Source organism: Musca autumnalis, unplaced genomic scaffold (genome assembly GCF_047663935.1).
Source record: "Musca autumnalis isolate F117 unplaced genomic scaffold, ASM4766393v1 scaffold_3, whole genome shotgun sequence".
Taxonomy (NCBI): domain Eukaryota; kingdom Metazoa; phylum Arthropoda; class Insecta; order Diptera; family Muscidae; genus Musca; species Musca autumnalis.
Window position 1 is genome coordinate 51273657 of NW_027411866.1, and position 23978 is coordinate 51297634.

General features: G+C 34.2%; 1 protein-coding gene and 1 long non-coding RNA gene across 3 annotated transcripts in view; both read right to left on the minus strand.

Moving 5' to 3' along the window:
* LOC141396825 (uncharacterized) overlaps positions 1–23978 on the minus strand; it is a 188587-nt gene that overhangs the window by 40399 nt on the left and 124210 nt on the right. The window lies entirely within an intron of this gene.
* LOC141396824 (uncharacterized) lies at positions 8562–14848 on the minus strand. The gene is made up of 4 exons (XM_073972495.1): positions 14815–14848; positions 9378–9477; positions 9209–9313; positions 8562–9151 (listed from the first exon to the last, which is right to left on the minus strand). Exons 2-4 carry the CDS (start codon positions 9470–9472, stop codon positions 8824–8826), a joined length of 528 nt encoding a protein of 175 aa, XP_073828596.1. The 5' UTR covers positions 9473–9477; positions 14815–14848; the 3' UTR covers positions 8562–8823.

The following is a 23978-nucleotide window of genomic DNA, read 5'->3' on the forward strand; positions in this document are numbered from 1 at the left end:
ATAATTTTTTTAAGATAACAAAGTAATAAATTTATTTTTTTATTTTTCTTTTTTATATCTTTGTTATTGGAAATCACAAAAATAAGGAATTAAGAATTTAATAAACAAAAGTTAAAATTAAAAAACATTTTAGGTCGCAAATATAAGTGGACAAAACTAAAGCAACCCCCCCCCCCCCCCCCCCCCCAATTTGAGGTACAACAAAAACTATTGAAATCAATATTTCGTTGCGTATCCTCTATTCTGGATGATACAATCACATCTTTTAGGCATAGAGGATACTAAATTATTAATTATCGCAGGCGAAATAATTGGTTTTCGGAAAATTTTGATTAAATCCCCAAAATACTGAAAATGGGAAGTTACCGTTATATGGGAGCTATACCCAAACGTGGACCCAGTTTCACTATTTTTGATGGGTATGTTTAGTGACCACTAGGAACCCCAAGTACCAAATTATAGCTAATTTAGTAGGAAAATGTGGCTTAAATATCCAAACTATCGAAGATCGGAAGATACCGCTATAAGGGGGCTATACCAAAATATAAGCCTATATTGTTCATATTCATCCAAAAATGATGCTACAGCATCCTCTGGTCAAATACAAAATCGCTTAGGTTTAAAAATTAGCAAAAGAACGATTCACAGAAGAACGAAAATATATCTGGGAGCTATATTCAAATCTGAACCGATTTCGATATAATTTGTCCCATTTATTTCTAGAACGAACTCCGTCACTCGTTCCAAATTTCAGTGAAATTGGACATATATAGTGTGTCCAAATCTGAACCGGTCTCGATATAATTTGACACCTTTATTTTTGGAACACATTCCGTCCTACATCCCAAATATCAGCGACCTTGGACACATATCGTCGGTGTCATTCTTAAGTGTTCCATACGCCATTTGCCCGTTTTGAGATAATCGCATTTTAATGTTTTGCGTCACAACTGTGTGGAGCTGACTAAAGCAAATATTTATATTTTTGACTTGAAATATTAATAATAGTATATAGAACATATTTGCAAAAATTTAGAGGAATATGTATTGGAATATAAAAGTTATAGAGACTTTTTTAAAAAAAGATTTTTTGTCGATTTGTTCCATATCCGCACTTATGACACAAATGTGAAATATTGTAAATCACATGGAACAAAGTGACAAAAAAAATTTCCATATTTGCCTCTATAAATTAAATACTTCTAAATCGAAAATTAAAATTCTGATTTTTGAAATGTGTTTTTAAACTTGTAAGTCCCAATTTACATTGGGCGAGTTTACTTGCGGCAATTGTCAGTTTGTAGGTGAGAGAGGGTGCTGAGAGGCAAAGGGTTACCATATGCCTCACCTCTCTCTCCTACAAAATGACAATTGCCGCAAGTAAACTCGCCCAATGTAAATTGGGACTAAGTTTTCAAAATATTAATTTCATAACTGAAAAAAGTTTATGCTTTTCTGTCGAGGCGTGGATATCTCGGAAACTGGAGCAGATAGGAGAAAGCCGACTAGAAATTCAGAAAGAGCATACCGGAAAACCTTAGAAACCACCTGTATCTCAAAAAGTTAAAAATGGCGTATGGAACACTTAAGCATGACACCGACGATATAGCGTGTTTGATGCATCAAATGCAGAAAATCGGTCGAAAATATATATAGGAGCAATATCCAAATCTGAACCGATTTCAATATAATTTGCACATTTATGTCTAGACCAAATCCCGTTACGCATTCCAAATTTCAGCGAAATCTATATATATAAAAGAGTAGTGAGGTGAGTGACTGACTGATTCATCAACGCCCAGACGAAACGGCTGAAGCTAGAAACTTGAAATTTTTGGTGTGGGTTGCTGTTGGTGCGTAGGGGTGAGATAAGGCTGGATTTTTCGAAATTCGAACTGGAAGGGTACTAAAAGGTACTAAATATGGTACCCTTTGTATTAGGCAAACGGTAACAGCTCTGAAATTTGGAATAAGGGTCACTGATGGAGAATTAGAAAGATGTACCAAAGGGTTTTTGGAAATTCGAACTACAAGGGTACGAAAAGTACTAAATGGTACTAAATTTATTACAATTTGGATTTGTGTTAACGGATAGAGCTGGAATCCTGAAATTTGAAATTAGGGTCAATTGTGGAGAGTAACAAAAAAAGGTTTTTGGAAATTCGAACCATAAGTGCTCGAAAAGTACTAAATGGTACTAAATTTAGTACAATTTGGATTTGGGTGAACGGATAGGGCTGGAATCCTGAAATTTGGAATGAGGATCAATGATGAAGAGTAAAAATGAAAGGTTTTTGGAATTCGAATTTTAAGTGTACTAAAAGTAATAAATGGTACTAAATTTAGTACAATTTGGGTTTGGGTGAACGAATAGAGCTGGAATCCTGAAATGTGGAATTAAGGTCACTGATGGAGAGTAAAAAAGAAAGGTTTTTGGAAACTCGAATTAAAAGTATAGGAAAAGTACTAAATGGTACAAAATATAGTACAATTTGGATTTGGGTGAACGGATAGAGCTGGAATACAAACATTTGGAATGAGGGTCACTGATGAAGAGTAACAATGAAAGGTTTTTGGAAATTCGAACTATAAGGGTACTAAATGGTACTAAATTTGGTACAATTTTGATTTGGGTGAACGGATTGAGCTAGAATACAGACATTTGGAATGAGGGTCACTGATGAAGAGTAACAATGAAAGGTTTTTGGAAATTTGAACTATAATGGTACGAAAAGTACTAAATGGTACTGAAATTGGTGGAGAGTAACAAAGAAAGGTTTTTGGAAATTCGAACTATAAGTGCACGAAAGTTCTAAATGGTACTAAATTTAGTACAATTTGGACTTGGGTGAACGGATTGAGCTGGAATCCTGAAATTTGGAATGAAGGTCACTGATGGAGAGTAAAAAAGAAAGGTTTTTGCAAATTAGAGTTAAAAGTATACGAAAAGTACTAAAGAGTACTAAATACGGGTTAACGAATAGGGCCGGAATCCTGAAATTTGGAATGGGGGTCACTGATGAAGAGTACGAAAGATGTACCAAAGGCCGAAAAGTCTCAAATGGTATTGAGTTTAGTATGATTTGGATTTAGATTTGAAGAGCTGGAATCCTGAAATTTGGAATTAAGATTACTGTTGGAATATAGAATTGAGATATGGAGGTAGCTTTAGAAAATCGTACTAATGTGCACGAAGCAGTACTAAATGGTACGGAATTCGCTACAATTTGTATTTGCGTGAACAGATTACTGTTGGAGTGTAGGATTGAGGTAGGTTTAGAAATTCGTACTTATGGAAAAGTTCTAAATGAAACTACATTGGCTATAAATTGGGTTTAGGTGAACGAATAGAGCTGAGATGTGAAAGTACATTTTGGAAAATCGTGTACGAAAAGTGCTAAATGGTACAAAATTTTGTACCTTTGGTATTTGCTATATGGTATAGAATTTTGTACAATTTGTGATTTTGTAACTGGAATTTTGGAATTCGGTATTAGATTAGCAATTGGTGTTTATAGTGGATGTAGGGAGGAGGTTTTGAAAAGTCGTACTTATTTATACAAATAGTACTATAATAGTTTCAGTGGAACAGATAAAGCTGAAATATAAGGAAGTAATTTTTGAAACGTTTACCATGTGTATGAAAAGTTTGGTAACCATTTTGGTATTGTGTAAACAGTTAAGGTACTACATTTGGTGTTGGTGTAGGAACAAAGCTGGGATTATATAATTTGGAAATACGCTATTTGAACAAAAAATACGAAATGGAAAAATATTTGTTGTGAAGATCACTCTAAAATTGAGGACAAAGTTCTAAGTTTGAAAAATTTTACTGAATATTGTTCCATTGATTTGATGTTAACGCCAAGGCGTTTCTAAATAATGTACTGAAATTAAGTAGTCAAACGTGAAGTATCTTTTCAAAAAAGTTTTTTGTTCTGACCGCTTTGGTATGTTAATTTGAAAACGTGGTCCAATGCGACAATTTTATTAACTAGAAGTTATTTGCCCCCTGATAATAAAAAAGCCTAAATTGAAATGCCTCCAAACATTTTCGGTTCTATACGGTTGACATACCCGTGCACATTAAGTACAATTTTTTATAAAAAAGTTTTTCTAACCTTTCATGCCACAAATTCCGAATTTCGGTTGGAAAATGAGCAGAAGATCTTCAAAATACTCTAAATCTTCAAAATATCCCTTCTAATAAACGTAGATTGAAGTGGACTTTTTTTTAAATTAAACTTTTATATCCTATGACTATTCAATGTTCAAATTTAAAGAAAATTGGACAATATAGATTTGTTCTTCTTATAAAATACACTAAGTCGAGAGGTACGTTATATGGGGATATTTTTATGGCCATTTTGAATGCCAAAAATTTAACGGACCTATTCGGGTTCTGGGTGAAACCGCTAAAGCTAGAACCTTGCATTGTAAAAGTGCGTGATTGTTGTTGTGAAGGGGTGAGATAAAGTTTAGTGTTTGGAAATTCGTACTGGAAGGGAATGCTGTGTAAGTGAAGGGTTTAAACCAGGGGCTCAATTCTGTTTCTATAAAAATGAAATGAAAAGAATGTTTTAATTTTCGTTTTCATCAATAGTTTTCACAGAGAGTTTTCATAAAAATACATATTGCGATTCTGTTGAATTTTATGAAAACAACGTTTCAATTTCACGTTCCAATGAAACATTTGCAAGTTTGTTATTATAAATGAAAACAAAAAATTGTAAACATGCCAAACAAAAACATAAACATAAGGAATAAATTACTATAAAAATGGCAAATTCAATATTTTTATTCAATTTAACACAAAGATTCCGCGAAGAACAAAGGTGTGTAAGTGATTTTGTGTATGTTTCAATAAATTAAATGGTTCCGAATTGTACGTTACAGGAACTCCCTAAGAAAACTCCGACGCAGTCTTCGGGATCACCAAAATCCATTTGAAATAGCTTCAGATGCACCGTTTTTTGAACTGTATAGGATGCCCAAATGTGTGTGTATAGAACTAATTGAAGAACTGAAACCGTTTATGCCGAATTCAAGCCGGATACATGCCATCCCATGTCATTTAATTGTATTAAGTGCATTACGCTTTTTCGCCACTGGTAGCTTTCAACGAAGTGTGGGACAGGATAATTTGTCTGCTCTGTCTCAAACATCAGTCAGCAGATGTGTAACTATCGTTGCTTCAGCCCTAAATAGTATTTCCCACACTTACATCAAGTTCCCAGAGAGGGAAGATTTTCCAGCTATTAAGATAAAGTTTATGGAGAAATATAACTTCCCGGGTGTGATTGGACTTATAGACGGAACACATATTAAAATATCCGCACCCAAGCGCGAGATAGAGCATGTGTACTATTGCCGTAAAGGAAGACATTCTAAAAATGTTATGATAATATGTGATTCGGACTATGTTATCCTGGCAGCTAATGGAGGCACTGCACATGCTCTGCTTGTCTAAAGAAAGGACTCTTTATTAGAGTGGGGCGATTTGAACATCATCACGGGCGCCTGGAGTTTCTGATTCTTGGGATTGTACTGAGCAAAAAAGTCAACTAGACCATATGTCTACGGTGAAAATCGAGCCCCCGGATTTTCACTTGAAGCTTTTTTTCAAGGATTTTCGGATATTTTGGCATATAACAACCAAACCACTGATATTTTCGATCCAACACACAAACAACAATTGTAGCCAAGACAATAATAAAGAACTCTCTAGTACATCGCAAAAGCATTGGAACGCTCCTTCAGGCAGTTATGGCCTCGAGAAGGTGCACATTTTTCGGAAAATATCGACAAATGACACTGTGTTACAAAATGGGACTCAAATTCAGTGGGTGGAAAATCCCTTTCGGAGATGAAAGCCCTTGGTGAGTGTACTAAGAACCCAAAAGGAAATTTTCACCATAGGTCAAGTTTCCGAGATATCGCGTGATTAATGGTTTAATTTTGGCCCCTTAATTTGCGAGAAAATAGCTTTATATCTCTGTTAAGCGTTATTGTAGCTTCATTTTGAGATTACATGTCTTCAGTCAAATCGAGTGGTGAATCTTTTTGTAGAATATTTTATCCCTCTAACTCCATTCCTTTTATGTCCTTTTCGTCCTTTATTTTTTGAACCGTAGTAAAAGTACAACAAGACGAGATTTTACAGCATCCAAATATTCTACAAAAATGTTGTTCAGAAGATTTTAGGTACGGTTCTCATTGATGACCAATCGATATTTCCCCGTTTTCATGGCCCTTTTTGACATTTACCCGTATTTTGTTGAGAAAACTATGTTTTGTTTTTATGTATATTCGTTATTGGTCTGTCGTGCATCTGAAATACTTACCACAAATAGCTCTTGTAATGACGAACACGTTAATAACAAATTTTATTGAAGGATAGATCCGGTTATCTAAACTTTTGAACCGCATATTCTGATATCAAAACCGATTTTGGAACCGGTTTTAAGTAACCGATTAATCGTATATGTATATCATTGGAAAGCTAATAAAATGGTCAATCAAATCAATCACTGGATTGACGTGGTTCAAACTTCGGAGTTATGGCGAAATTAATTCATTCTTGATGAACTTTAAGTGCATGATAACAAAACAACATAACACAAATTCATCTCACAATAACTCAGAAGTTTGACCTATGGCATAACTGTCTTTCCAGATTTATAAAATATCTTATGCCCGTAATTTCAACACGTAGCTATCTATGAGTTCACAGATATCTCCCGTGTAAGCAACATTTTATAATTTCAACGCATAGGTAACGTTACCGAGTCAAAAACGGCCGTGTTACTTACACCAAGGATTTTACCTGGTTAATCGTTGCCAATGTGTTTAAAGTTGTAAAACACTTCTATGTGGCAATGATTTTACGAAATCATAAATGAAAATCACCAATATTACCACATGATTTCAAAATTTACACCCCTCGGTAAATTGCATGTAGAAATTACCAAACGCGTAGGTAAAGATAACTCATAGGTAGCTACGTACCCGTTTACCCAGACGTTGAAATTACGGGCATTAATCGGCTTTCATCGCCAAAAAATTTTTTTCAACCCAGTGATATTTTACATCAAAATAGGTTTAAGAAAGCGGTTTTTTGTTCTAGCATCGGAACCAAGAAAGTTGTAATCAGCTACTTGCTGTCATTTGATTGACCATTTTATTAGCTTTCCAATGATATACATATACGATTAATCGGTTACTTAGAACCGGTTCCAAAATCGGTTTTGATATCAGAATATCCGGTTCAAAAGTTTAGATAACCGGATCTATCCTTCAATAAAATTTGTTATTAACGTGTTCGTCATTACAAGAGCTATTTATGGTAAGTATTTCAGATGCACGACAGACCAATAACGAATATACATAAAAACAAAACATAGTTTTCTCAACAAAATACGGGTAAATGTCAAAAAGGACCATGAAAACGGGGAAATATCGATTGGTCATCAATGAGAACCGTACCTAAAATCTTCTGAACAACATTTTTGTAGAATATTTGGATGCTGTAAAATCTCGTCTTGTTGTACTTTTACTACGGTTCAAAAAATAAAGGACGAAAAGGACATAAAAGGAATGGAGTTAGAGGGATAAAATATTCTACAAAAAGATTCACCACTCGATTTGACTGAAGACATGTAATCTCAAAATGAAGCTACAATAACGCTTAACAGAGATATAAAGCTATTTTCTCGCAAATTAAGGAGCCAAAATTAAACCATTAATCACGCGATATCTCGGAAACTTGACCTATGGTGAAAATTTCCTTTTGGGTTCTTAGTACACTCACCAAGGGCTTTCATCTCCGAAAGGGATTTTCCACCCACTGAATTTGAGTCCCATTTTGTAGCACAGTGTCATTTGTCGATATTTTCCGAAAAATGTGCACCTTCTCGAGGCCATAACTGCCTGAAGGAGCGTTCCAATGCTTTTGCGATGTACTAGAGAGTTCTTTATTATTGTCTTGGCTACAATTGTTGTTTGTGTGTTGGATCGAAAATATCAGTGGTTTGGTTGTTATATGCCAAAATATCCGAAAATCCTTGAAAAAAAGCTTCAAGTGAAAATCCGGGGGCTCGATTTTCACCGTAGACATATGGTCTAGTTGACTTTTTTGCTCAGTACAATCCCAAGAAGCAGAAACTCCAGGCGCCCGATAACACTTTTTTCCTTCCACACAAATCGCCCCGGCCTACTCTTTATTATAGCCCACCAAAAGCTGGATTAATAATTAACGCGTGTTTGGTCCTACATAACTACTTGATTCGTAGAAGAGTGCCCAATCCTGACATTGATTTGGAGCTATTGGATGAGATAGAGGAACCAACAATGGCATCTGTGGATATTTCAAACCGCAATATCTTAAATATGGCTAAACGACAACGTTCGCAAATAGTTCAAGACTGTTTTTCTAGATAATCTTTATTTCTTATAAAAAAGTTGTCGTTAAGTCCTACCGATAGCAACAGTATGTTATGTTATTGTTTTGTATGTATTATGTCCACAGTACATACACATTTATTTATTTCAATTCGCATTAGCCTAGTCTTATTCTCAAATAAACAAAAATGAAAACAATTAAAATTTAAGCGCTAATATTATTAGAAAGAATTATAATTACGTCTTGCAATTGTTGTAAAATATCAATTTTTACTTGGGTATAGGCTTTCATTGCCTCCGTTTGATCTTTTATTGCTCTTATCTCTTCTTCCTTTAAGTTGTTTGCAGCTCTCATGAGCTCCAACTTTCTTCTATTTTAAATAATTTTTCAAATTGGGGTTCATCCATGTTTCGATTGGACTTTCATTTTGATTTTCTCTGGTTTGTAATCATAGAAAGACTGGTATTTTCTAGTATTTCGATGTTTTCTGTCGTATCTTCAACATCTTCAGTTAGTATTTCCATCATGTTTTCAGAAATACAAAATCCATTTGTGTCGTTATTTGTTGATTCCTCCTGGATACTTTGTAATCCCATTTCTTGAGTTTCGTCACCGTCAACAGCTTCTGTAGATGTTATGTTTATGATTCTCTCTTCTATTTCAGAAAGCTGTTTCATCTTTCTGAGACCATTTATGCCACTTCTTTTTTCCTCCTTTTTTATTAACATGTATTTTGACCGAGTATGTTGCCTGTAAAACAAAACAAATCATGAATGTAAATATAAACATAATGAGTAGAAAGTATACCTCAAGTCAGGACCATCTTTTTTTGTTCCTCCAAGAGCATTTAAATTACCAGCCATTTCCTTCCACTTATCCTCTCTGTATTTGGCTCCATCGACGGCACAAAATCTGTAAAAAAACACAAATACACTTTTTTACTCACAACAATATTATTTAAATCAATTATACTTACTTATCGTTTGCGAGATCCACATTCTCTTCCAGAAAATTTATTAAATATTCCTTTTGAGCTTCCGAGGCTCTCTTACCACGAGCTATCTTCTCCATTTTCACTTTAAAAATATTTGAAAAAAATAATCTTCATATGATAATATTTTTGAATTTTTTTTTCATGGTTGCATAGAAGAAGAATCGCCTACTATGTGTGATTATGAAAAAAAGTGTTTCATTTCGCATTGTTCCTTTCATATGAAAACATATAAACAGCTGTTTTTTTGTTGACACAGAACATGAATCAGCTAGGCTATGAAAACGTAAAAAAACTTTTCATTTTGTGTTTTCATAGAAACAGAATTGAGCCCCAGGAGTCAAATCTGAAATTTGCAATATGATACGTAGTTTTGGAAATTCGAAATAAAAATATGGTAGTTGTGTAGGGATGCGATACTGCAGATTTTTTTTTTTTCTAAATTCTTACTACAATCGAAAATAATATTGGTAATAAAAATAGGTCTTAGTACAACAGAATCTCCAGTATTCACCATTCCCGTATTAAATATTGTTTATATATATTTTGTTGCCTTTCCGCATACGAAGTAGCGGGCATTTGCTAGTTGAACATATATAGCGAGTTTGGTGCATAAAATACCGGAAATCGGCCGAAAATATATACAGGAGCTATATCCAAATCTGATCCTATTTCGATATAATTTGGCACATTTACGTCTAGACCAAATTCCGTTACACATTTCAAATTTCAGCGATATTGGACATACATATATAGCGTGTTTGGTGCATCAAATGCGGAAAATCGGCCTAAAATATATATGGGATCTATATCCAAATCTGAACCGATTTCGATATAATTTGGTAAATTTATTTCTAGACCAAGTTCTGTAACACATTCCAAAAATCAGCGAATTTGGACATATATAGCGTGTTTTGTGCATCAAATGCGGAAAATCGGCCGAAAATATATATGGGAGCTACATCCAAATCTGAACCGATTTCAATATAATTTGGCACATGTATTTCTGGAAACGTTCCAAATTTTATTGAAATGAAATCGGCAGAAAATATATATAGGAGCTACATCCAAATCTGAACCGATTTCGATATAAATTGGCACATATATTTCTAGGCCAATATCCATTACATATTCTAAATTTCAGCGAAATTGCACATATATATAGCGTGTTTGGTGCATAAAAAAGAAGTCGGCCGAAAATATATGTGCATGGGAGCTATATCCAAATCTGAACCGATTTGAATATAATTTGGTAAATTTATTTCTACATCAAATTCCGTCATATACCAAATTGGGAGATTGTATCTGTAACAGTTCTGAAGATATTCGCATACAAAATCTAAATTTTTTAGAGGTACCTCCGGTTTTGATGCTATATCTCCAGATCAACTCGGAATTTCAAAAAATTGTATAGCCTATTTTCATTCCAGGCCATGAAGCAATGTACCCTAAAAATTTCAGTAAGATCTGTTCAGCGGTTTTCGAATCTATAAGGCACAAACAAACAAACGAACGAACAAAAAAATTTCAATTACTCACTCTTATTTTTATGGTTGTGTTTCTTCTCATACCACTCATATTTTATATTTCTTTATAAAAAAACACTCAGGTGTACACTACCCCTATTAATGTACATAATAATGTACACTACGTGGTCTTTTAATGTACGTGCAACCTTTATAACGTACGTACGCAACCATTTCGTTTGGGTACGTGGTTGTTACATTACGATGGTGGTTGCGTACCAAAAATGTGTGCTTGACGTACGCTACGATTTTCGTAGGGTACACGTTAGGCCGGGGCGATTTGTGTGGAAGGGAAAAAAACCTTAATAGGCCCTTCGCGATTCTAATTCCTGGGATTGAACTGAGCAAAAAGTCTACTGGACCATATGTCTACGATGAAAATCGAGCCTCCCGATTTTCACTTTAAGTTTTTATCTGCGTTTTTTGACATCTTCGCATATAACAGCCAAACCATTGAGATTTTCGAGCCAACGCAAAGACAAAAATTGTAGCCAAGACGGACTAAGAACTCTCTAATACATCGCAAAAGCATGGGAATGCTTTTTCAGGCAGTTTTGGTCTTAAGACCGGAAAATGTCGATAAATGACACTGTGCTACAAAAGTTGACCAGAAAAATATTCAAGCATTCTGACGCAAAATTCCATCGTGTTGGGATCCATGGAGAACGAAAATGCCTTTAGTTCGTTTGGGTCACTTCGTTTTATTTTTTATAACGGTAAAAGCAGTGAAAATCTGGGTTTCTTATATTTTCAAATTTTAAAGGGGTGAATAATATCTTTCGAACAAGTTATTATTTTTTTTAAATCGGTTACCAAATGGCTAAGTTATAGTGGTTTAAGTCTGAAAACCCCACAAAAAAAAACTAAGGCTTAAAGGACTTCTGCAAATGTAGTTACTAATGAATATATTTTCCCGGAGTTTCCTTTCGCTTATGTGCTCATGTCGAGGAAAACCCTAAAAGCTTACGAACACGTTCTGAGTTTTTTTAAGGTATATCCAGGGGTGCAACTAAAGGGGTGCTGGTTTCATTACTGCCAAGCATTGCGACGAAAGTTAGCAAGAATCTCCGAATTGGCGAAATTTGTTAAAAGTACTGACGAGTCAAGAACCTCAAATGCTACGTTAAATCGGAAAACGTCTTTAATAAATTCTTTGAATATTATGAACGGCAATGGATAGATTTGGTAAGTATACATAGCATAAAGAAAACTATTCAGTAAATCATTAAAAACATGTTTTATTCCTAGGAAACTCCAAAAAATTTTCTGTCCATGGTGAGTGTGTGCGAACAACGAGTGCTGTTGAAACGTACAACAGTTTTTTGTGTTCACAAATCCCAATGCACGGTACGTTTTGGTATTTTCTACAACAACATAATTAAGCAACAAGAGTTTCATAAGTATGTGGATTTGAAACAAATCTTGGACGGTGTTGCAGACATTTCACAACCACCAAAAAAACGAAATCGCGACAAGAATGAGCAAGTCAAAATTCTTACAAATCAGCTTGCGAATAAACAAATAACAACGAAGATGTTTCTCCAGATGATGACTAATAAGATTAATAATCTCGCCCCAGTGATATTAAACCAAACAATTTCCGGACAGTGAATCCGAAGATGAATACCAAGCTACCTCTCAGGATGGGCTTTTATGCGATTTTTTTAAATAAAAAATGTATGCTTTTGCAGCCATGTAGACATGCAAAGATTTGTAAATCTTGTTTCGAGACAAGAAAACAAAAACATGAAGAACAAGGTACCTTAATATTGTGTCCATTCTGCCGACAAATTGTTGGAAAAACCATTGAAATTTTTATTTTTACGCCCAACGGGCCTTATGTCCGCTATGGGGGAGGACATAACGCCCAATTTCATTTTGGGCGTTTAGTCCTGGGTCAAGGCGGACATAACGCCCAAATGGCCGAAGCTGAAATTTTTAGGTACTCTCCATGAAAGAAGCGAAATTCGTGAGTTATGTATAACATTATATTGCTGCAATCAACATAACGGTACTTTATGTATAAACATTAGGTCTGTCTGGTTACTTTCTCAGCAAGAATTGTCCAGCAAGAACTTTCTCAGAGATTAATGCCTTGTTCAGACTGACGGTAATTCACTCTCTATTCGTTGTTCGAACCCAAATTACGTTATAAATAACAAACTTTCTCTCCTCTTTTACTGCAGTTGCATTTCTTGTCCATCGTTTCAAATTCGCGTACAAATTTAGAAACAAAAATCAAATGCCTGCCGGAAAGTCTGTATACCAAAATGTTATTTTGGCAGGTCTCTCTCTCGTTTGTTTTAAAAATAGAAAAATTAGAAAACTGAAACTTTCTTTAAAATCAGTAAACAAAAACTATGATAATATGAATCATGTTGCTATGAATTGTGTGCCATGTCGTATGAACGGGTTAATTCGTGTACGTAATTCTGAGAACAAACGACGTTATTCAAAAGCTGGTATGAACATGGCATAAGGAGTTCTTATTCTCTTTTACACGAGATCTGTAAAAAGTAAGCATAGACTTTCCCAGCAAAAACCAGCAAGCAATCAGCTGATTTATCAAAACAAAGCATTTTGTCCGCCATTAAGAAAGCATTGCACGCCTAAATTTTGTATTCTATTAGAAATAAAAAAGAAAATGAGTCAAAAAAGAAAATTGAATTAAAGTGTTCCCCGGAAACGTGTAAGCGTCTTGCTCATGGTAAGTTTTGTGTGTTATCTAAAAAACTTTGTTGCAAGTTTACACTCCTATATCATTTAGATACAGACTACAGGAACGCATTGGAAAATCGTATTGGTGGACTTGAAGATGCCGACGCAACTTTGAGCCTGAATGTCAATTGAATGAAAACATTCCATTCCTAATAACCAAATACAAGGAGTTGCGGTCCTTAGTTGGGAAGACGGCTGCAATAAAAAATAAAAAAAACAAATGTTCGCGAAGATTGCCGAGGAGCCCGAAATATAAAACAAATATAGTTTGGAGCGGCAATATAAAAACATGCAGCTCCACATTTCAAAGACTGGCCGGGATCGACAAACATGTCCCTTTAAAAGGTAATAAACGTTGTTCAAAGTTAGTTTAAGTTCGAAGATGGACCATATCGGGTACCATCCCCACACCCAAAAGTTAGTTTTTTTCGCAAAAATTATGCTTACGATCACTTTTGAAGGAATAAACTATTTGGTCTATACTTTGCACATCGTAATATTTCTACCAGATATGGATCAAGTTCGACATCCACACAAAATTTCGGAAAAGTGCAGTTCGCGACCTTCTCTCGAATCGTTTTGGTTGCACTCAAGGAATCTATTACGATGGTAAAAGTTTTTTGATTGGTAAATCCGTACATCTTGAGAAAATTACCCGACAGGTGTAAAATTCCACTGCGACCACCATGGCAAGTGCGCACGGCAACTCTCGAACCGAATACTGCGTTGGCTCACACCTTACATATCGTTATATTTCTTAGAATATTATAGGCAATTTGTTGATGGTGCTGTCTACCTTTTATCTCATAAACGGAGCAACCCATTTGGTGCAAAATTCTTTGTCCAAGCTCTGTAAATGTTAAAAAATTACCACCCACACAAAGGTTTAACATATTTCTTTAACCCGATTTGCTTTTAGGAATCTCTAGAGAAGGGGCCCTCATTTCTGCCGTCCAAGTGGAGAACAGTGTGACAGTGAAATTAGCGGCGGATAGTTTTATATTCCTCAGATGGAAGAACTGCATTAGGTCAGCTAAGTAGATATTCAATCATCATCGACGATAGCACCAGAGGCCAAGGTCGTACAATCATCCGCATACATTGCGTCCTCTATGTCATCAGGAGGGTGTGGAATTTCTTAAAGAAAAGGTTAAACAGTTACCGATATATCTCTTTACCTTGTCGAACTCACTTTTGCGCTCCACATGTCCTTTAACTTCTTGTTTCTCAATTTCACAAGCGGCTAGCATCTACACATATAGATTATTATCCAAAGTTTCAAACCCGGAGGGTAGTTTCCCCTATGTCCTCGTTTAAAAATGAATCTGGAATATTTATCATAAAAATTATGTAATTGTTTTTTAAAGTATTTTTTGAAGTACACAAATATATATCAATAATATAATTGCATTTGTTTTTATACCCTACCCTATGCATTAGTTTGTAACATGCAAAAGGAAACGAGATAGACTCCTAGTTCTAGGCATATGTATACAGTGAGTGTCAAAAATATTCGGTTTTCAATTTCACCAATAATAACACCTCAGTATTTTAGAAGCCCATACCCAATATTCATAAAACCAAATACTTAAAAAAATGTTGGTCCTGTGGCAATTAAAAAATTAATGTAACATGGATCCATGGCAACCCTATAAGCGAGAATAACAAAGAAGTTTTTAACCCTGTTTTCTATGCGTCAAAAATATTCGGTCTTTGTAACTTTTGTTGAATATTTTGGCAAAAAACCGGTCAATATTGAATTTTTTCTGCAATATTAGTATAAATTTCAATAATTGCGAACACAATATTTGTTCCTGTGTGCAAAAATATTATATTTCATACCAAATTATTAAAATTTAGGGCTAAAGAAAAACGCTATCCTAGAAAAGAGAAAACTGTTTATATTTCATTATAAAAACGGCAGAAATAAAGCGAATGTTTGCTTATTTTTGAAAATTTAGTCGAATATAGTTGAAATAATGTGCAAAAGTCACGAAAATACAGAAATAATCGATTTCGTGAAACACATACGCCAGCCAAACCAAGGACTGGGAGGGAAGGTAGAGGAATCTCCTGAAAAAGTACGACTAAACCGCCTTTAATTTTCTTGGAATTGATCACCGAGTCCTAAATGACTTTCCGAAGATAGAAAATATGCACTTACATTCCAAAAAAAATCGTAAGGATAAAGCCTTTCATGGCCTTGTAACACATCATAAGTCATTTGTTTTTATACCCTACCCTATGCATTAGTTTGTAACATGCAAAAGGAATGGAGATAGACTCCTAGGTCTAGGCATATATGTACATGGAATCACTTTCTGAGTAGATTTAAGCATGTCTGTCTGCATGAAAGTTGGGGGAAATAGTTTTTTTTTTGCCCAAAGACGAACGCTATTGCTTTTGGTGAGAATCGGTACTGACTTGGATATAGCTCCCATATATTATCCTTCGATTTGAGGTATTTGTTGCACCAAACTCGCTATATCTGTCCAATTTCTAAATTATATTGAAATCGGGCCCGCCTAACTTGGATCCTTTCCTTAATGGGAGTAATTATTTTTATTTGTTACTGTTGTTACTGTCTTCGTCGAACGATTATTCATATATATAATATATAATACAGAGGTGTACCGGTGTGTGTTCTCATGTGAGCCTTTAAAAGACCAGGACTTCTCACACATTGTGCGCTTAATGTCGTGTGCAGCGTATTCATTCGGTGATATCTTTGGGCATTCTTATATGACAAGTGTAGTCACGCTTACTTTTAGGGAAATATTGCTAATCCCTGTAGAGTTTTCAGTGGACCAGCCAATATAAGACCACAATGATTACACTTACACATGTTTTTTGCTGTTTTCGTCTCGCTAATGGGCATGCTACACGATATGTAATTTTACATATATTCTGTCGCTTTGTTTATACATATTGTATATACACGGCGCGCCTTAACTAAATTTAAATGAAAGGTACTTACACCTGGGAAGTTTTTGCGGTTTCTGAAACTACAATGTTCATAGATGAGAAAAGTTTAAAAAAAAAACAAAACAAAAAAATCGCCAGAGGAATTTTCAAATAAATAGCGGTCAAAGTTTACATTTTTAAGACTTTTTTAGGTTTTCACGATCCTATCGAAATGGTGTTAAAGAAAAAGTTGTAGCAGAGAAAATTCTCTACAAGTTTGTCCTCTATGATGTTTTCGTAGGTATTGCCATTTTTGAGATATAGAAGTTCAAATTTTGACAACTTACTGACTGTATCGTCCCCTTATAAAACAAGGTGATGACTGCAATTTTTCAACTTAAACTTATATATTGAAAAAAAAAAACCTAGGAAAAAATTACGTAAATCCATTTTATAGAGAATTTTCACAGCTATAAGATTTTCTCTATCCACAACAAAACCTAAAAATATGACCTCAACTTCTATATCTCAAAAATTTTTAAACCTATCATAACGGGCAATCCTCTGCAGAATTCTCCCAGCCACAAAATTTAAATTTAGTTAAGGCGCATCGTGTTTACAGAGTGACAATTAAATGAAATTGATCAGGCCTAGTTTGGCCAAAAAATCAGAGACCTTGGCATTAATGTTAAAGTGGATTTGTTTATGTTGTGTCAAAACATAGGCTGGCTGCCGTATCGTCAGTTGCTACCCAAATTATTGAAAATCTGAGAAGTATTATGTTTCTTAACGCCGTTGTATTTAACAACTGCGAAGCTACGTATTTCAAAACGTCAAAAAATACACATTTTCAACGCAGGATTTTCAGTAATTTGTAAAGCAACTGACGACACGAAAGTCAGCCATACTATCGATTTAAATAGAAATTGATGTGATCCACAAGCAAACCACGACCATAGAAAATAATTTCGCAGCAACACGTTACAAAACACTTTTATTATGTTGTTCACTTTAGTATTTGCTATTCAGAAAGTTTGGCTACATGTTTTTTATAGTGCTCTTAAAGAAATTTATTATGTGCCAATAAATCCTGTAGGTTATCCAAGAGCAAATGTTTTGCCTTTTCCTTCTCCAAAGGATCAATTTCAGTCTTGACTGTGGGCACAAAACTTATGAAATCCATTTAATTCTCAAATTGAACAACGATATGATTGAGGTTTAATGATGTCCTGAAATAGAAAAAGTTTTATAATTTTGTAAGTACAACAACAAGCAATAGCATGTATGCATAAAAATAATAAAAATGTGTACCTACAGATCCTTATGATATCGATTTAAATAATAAATAATCATAAATGAAAACTTTTTATCGTAGTAAAAATTCGTATATTTTTTTTGTTTTCCGAAAAATAATTGTATGATTTTTTTAGTAAACTTGACGAGATATTTCTGGAGAAGAAGTCAATTAATCCAGAGCGAAGGTTACGGCGGAAGACCTTGCAAATACTGATGCATTAAATACTTCTGAGATAGGTATTGATTTGCCGTTTTTTCTTGATTGATTATATAGAATGGTTTAATAATGAAAAATAAATAGTCATTTCCAAGACTATTTAAAGGAGCATGCGAAATAACGGAAAGAAAGCGAAAGAGAGTTAAGAGATTTGATGAAAACCATGATGGAAAAAAGAGAAGAAAGGGCCTTAAGAAAGGAGGCATTAGAAATGAAAAAAATGAAATTCTGCAATCTTTATTAAAGAAACTATATTAATAGCTTTGTAGTTTGGTTGATTTTTGGTTTCGAAAGTCAGCCTTTATGTTATTTAAGCAGTACAAATGAATGAAACAGTACAAATGAGAAAATTTTGTCCAAATAATGATCTCAAATAATTTATGTAATTTAAAACATTGAATTCAATGACTTTTTATTTATTTATTTTTTTTTCACCAATTAGAATTCATTGCAATAATGTATGAAATACAATGAGTTATGAAAACAATGTGATATGATTCTTAGAATATACAGGTATGTGATGGAAACCGAATCGAATCGATTTGCAGAATCAAAATGGTATAAATCGGAGTGCCGTTGATGATATACACAGTCTTACAAAAGTATACGTACGCCCCATACATCTCGGGTTTTAGAAAAAGTAATGATATTTATGAAATTCCAAGTACACAGGACCTTGAATTGTGCTTTAATATGGCGTTATATAATCCTTGGACACCAATTGAATCAGAAATGTGAAATATTCTGTTAAAAACCTGCTCCCAAAGCATCAAAATATAATCATTACCAAAAAGCATGAAATTTACACTGTGAACAACGTAGTTTTCGTATTATAACCATTACCGTCAATATAGGGTCGGAAAGTATCGGATAATTGTACATTTCTGATTCAATTGGTGTCCAAGGATTATATAACGCCATATTAAAACACACTTCAAGGTCTTCTGTATGTAATTTGAGCCAAGAATTCCGAAGAATCTATTAACTTCCTGAGATATCCCAGGAAAAATGTGAATTTATCGACACCCAGCAAGGTGTGTTTGCACAAGGTCAACTAAAAAGCTTTCTAGGATCTCAAAATCTATAATCTGACACTAATATTGTGGCTTTTGTATACTCAAATACCTAAAATGGAAAGAAATCGGCAAGGGTCCGCTTTAACGAGCTATACAAGAAGTTTGGCATTAAATAACGGCACTTAACACCCAAAAATTATTTTTTTTTCTCTCTAAAATATATCTCGGACACACAGACACATTCGCCAAAACAATAAAATGTATAAATTTTGCTGCTAATTTCATAAATTGTACGATAATACTCATATTTCCTTGGGGCGTATGTATACTTTTGTAAGTATAATTTTTTGGTTTTTGTAAAATTTACCGTTATTTATATTATGGAATATACTTTTGTTGTATTAAATATTGTTTATTAGTGAGACGAAATAAACCTGTGTACTTGGAATTTCATAAATATCATTACTTTTTCTAAAACCCGAGATTTATGGGGCGTACGTATACTTATGTAAGACAGTGTATATAGTTTTACTTTGCAAACGGTTCTTATTTGAATAATATTTTTAAAATCCATTGTCAATTTTATTAAAATATTCACCAAAATTAGAGATATACGATTCCGATTTATGGCAAAACGAGTCGAATCGTTTTCCATCACATACCTGATAAATAGTTAATATAATAAATCTTAAAATAAACATATTCATTCATTTGGTGTAACAACATTGCCCTGAGATACAGTTGTTACTTCACAGGGCTCGTCCAATAAATTTGTGTTGACGTCAGACGTAAAGTCAATATATCATCTTCGTTGGCTAAGTTATGAAGAACGCAGCAGGCTCTGACAAAATTTGCAGTAATATGTAGCTGCCTGAAACGTTGATTTAATATTCCGAAAGTGTACTCAATGCATACTCGTCCCGAGCTCAATTTAATGTTGAACTGCTTCTAAAATCTGGTCAAATGACCATTGTCTTTGTAAGGGGTGATAGGAAATTGGTTATAGGGATATGCTGAATCTCCCAGTAAATAGTAACCTAAAAATAACAAGTAGGAAAAGCGTTAAGTTCTGTCGGGTCGAACTTTTTATACCCTCCACCACAAATTTCAGCCATTCTGCTGGATTAATGTGGACCTTGGACCTATATAAACATTTTATGGAAGAAATATTTCTTAGCCTCTGGAAACACAAAATACTAAGTTGCAACCGATTCTGTTGTCAAATGGGACTAATACATTCAAAATATATACAGTTTGTCAAGTAATTGTTTTCGAACCAAGAAAACTAACATTTTTCTGTATTAATTTATGAAAAATGACTGATAAATGGGATAAAAATGTCGGGTTTTTTGCACTATATAGTTGATAGACTTATTAAAGACAAGGTAGGATGTATAAATAAAAAATTGACCCACGTAGTCCAACAAAAATAACGAAAACCCATAACTACATATAATTCAAGCTGTCAAATAAATGTTTTCGAAATTTAATGGAGGTTCCAAAATAACCCATTTTTTTTTGTAAATTCTTGAAAATCATGACATTTTATGAATGTTATTCTTAAAAAGGGTTAGCTATTAAGAAGTATCAACAATATTAGGCATAGAATATCACCACTAGGAGGGTTACCATATAACCAAGGGAGTACCAGGTCATATTACATGTAAACAGGGTCCTATAGGTCTTATACCGGGAATATCTGAAAACTAAGGCGTTTTATGAGTTATTTTAGTTCACCAGGATGGACTGCCATCAATTACAATAAATATTACCTACAGAATTATTAGATCAGGGGAGTTGCCAGATCTACTAAAATGTGACAGGTTATATAAACAGTAAACGAGGCCACCTGGATGCATAACCAGGGATTAAAATTTGTTTATTTAACTCAAATTGAATTAAGGGATAAGGAAATTATCCAACATAAACCAAAATACGACATAAAATTACAAAAAGTCGCTTAGAAATGCATATATAAGATATTGTCAGTCTATGCTGATTTTTAATAGGCCTCCGATTTCAACTGTTTATAGCGAGTTTAGAGAAATTCTCTAACTTTTTTGTTTCCATGCTAAGACTGAAGCACTATTTACCCATCAACATAATTGTCCCCTTAAAAATGTACAACAGTAGTACTGCAGAGCAGAGATGGTCTGTCTGCAATAATGACGTATCTGACATACATTTCTGACGTATATTACATACGTCGGAAACGTCGTAAACCTAGCCAAAAAACAAGGTTTTTGACAGAATAAACAAACGAATTTTATAACAAACTAGCGGACCCGGCGAACTTCGTCTCGCTATTAAGGAATAAAAATTCATACAAACACTCAATTTTCGATTTTTCCAATTTTCCTACTTTTCCAGAGAGATTTTCCAAAATTTTCTTCCGTAAAGACCTTCTACGAAACTTTCACAGCTTTTTGGCGAGAGGAGCTTGGGTGAAGGATTTCCTTCATCCTCTAACTTTTCGGATGAAAGTTTCACCGTGTGGTTTTAGAGATATGTAAAGCAGTGGTAGTGTTCGAAATATATTGTAGATGGCGTGCTATGTGCGTAATACAATTTATTCAATTATTTTAGTTACAGTCGGACCTCGATTATCCGTAATGGTCGGGACCGGAGGCATTACGGATAATCGATTTTCCCGGATAACGGAGGCAATGCTCTTATGCAGTTTTTAAACATATTTTTTAAGTAAAAATGACATAATATTGTACAATAATATGAAAATCTGCAATTTTTATTTGTTATTTGTTACTGTAATCCACCAAATTTTAGAAGGATACATAATATAATCATCATCAGATTCATCTGAATTGACTTTGTCCCATGGTTTTTGTGATACCATAAATACACAAATTGTGTAATACGGGAGAATTTCCAGTTTTCTTTGTTTACCTTTTGTTTGCTTAATCAGATTAATTGGAAAGTGTGTTTTTACTCTCGGGCAATGAAGTTTATAACGAAAAATAGAAAAAATGAAAAAAGTCCAACATTTCTTTTCTATCACGGATAATGGAGGTTCCCGGAAAATCGATTCACGGATAATCGAGGTTCAACTGTATTTTAAAAATTAAAATATTAATAAAAATATGCTGTTATTTTCAAAAAAGGTACGGAGGCCCTTCAATTACACAGACAGTTTTGCAAAATTAATATTAAGTGAAAAATATGATGGTAACACACATTTTTTGAGGTTTATGACGTTTACTACTTTTTATACGTTTTCTACGGGTATATGACGTTTTCGACGTTTACACCTTTATGACCGTCGAAAACCTGTAAAGTCGTCATACAGACCATCTCTGCTGCAGAGTACGCGAAATGTGTCCAAAAGGTCGAAGTATGCATTTCTGAAATTTGTTGAAACCTTTACCCCATACATTTCTAAGCAATATTGGTCTCCTACTGCGATATTTCCGATTGTTTAGTGAAATGCCATTATCTCTTAATTAATTTTAAGTAAAAAAAAAAACAAACTTCGGTGCCCTGTTTCGGGGCCCAGGTGGCCTCGTTCACTGTTTATATAACCTGGTACCTTTCTAGTCTATCTGGTAACCCTTCTGATCTAATTATGCTGTAGGTAATATTTATTGTATTTGATGGCAGTCCATCCTCGTGAACTAAAAAACTCATAAAACGTGTTAGTTTTCAGATATTCCCGGTTTATGACCTATAGGACCCTGTTTACATGTAATATAACCTGATACTCCCTTGGTCCATATGGTAACCCTCCTTGTAGTGATATTCTATGCCTAATATTGTTGATACTTGTTAGTAGTTAACCCTTTTTAAGAATAACATTCATAAAATGTCATGATTTTCAAGAATTTACAAAAATATGTGATATTTCGGAACTTCACTACATTTCGAAAACATTTATTTGACAACTTGCATTACATGTAGTTATTGGTTTTCGTTACTTTTTGTTGGACTAAGTGGTTAATTTTTTATTTATTCATCCTATCTTGTCTTAAATAAGTCGACCAACTATTTTGTGCAATAAACCGGACATTTTTACCACAATTATAAGTCATTTTTCATAAACTAATACAGAAAACTGTTAGTTTTCTTGGTTCGAAAACAATTACTTGACAAATTGTATATTAAAATGACGCATACATTATATGGGGCGTTATGTGGGGGCTATAGCAAAACGTGGACCTATATAAACCAACTTTGGTAGGAATGTTTTTTTGGCCTCTGGAGATACAAAATACCAAATTACAGCCAATTCGGTGGTAAAATGGGACAAACATCTTAAAAATTCCTTAAAACGAAGACGCGTCACTTGTCATTTTGTATGGGGGCTATACCTACACAGCCCGCTTTCAATACCGAAAGTCCTACGTACAAATAATAGATTTTCCCAAAATTTCATCCACCTACATAATTCAATCCGTTCGGACGCCAGAGTGATTTCCACAGACGGACAGACATGGCTATATCGATGTATAATTGCCCGCTGATCAAGAATATATATACGTTGTGGGGTCTACAATGGTTATTTCGAGTAGTTACAAACGTAGTGATAAACTTAATATACCCCCATCCTATGGTGGAGTGTATAAAAATAAAATTTTTTAAACAACATCGATTTTTACCTCACAGTGAAAATTATGCACTCTAACTAGGCGTTTACACCAGACAGTTTGTCTTCAAATGCAACTCTGATTTACTAACACATACATACATTTGTCGTTCGTCTCCAAGCTGTCCATGATTTTTTCATAGACAGTAGGGTTAATAAATTTTTGACATTTTGTGAAAAAAGAAGTGAGATGATAATTTAAATGTGTTGAAAACAAAAGAATAGGTACAAAAACAAAATATGTGAACGGAAAGCCAAAGGAAATCTATGATTTTCATTCATAATTTTACAACTGTTTTTGCAGTTGTCTGG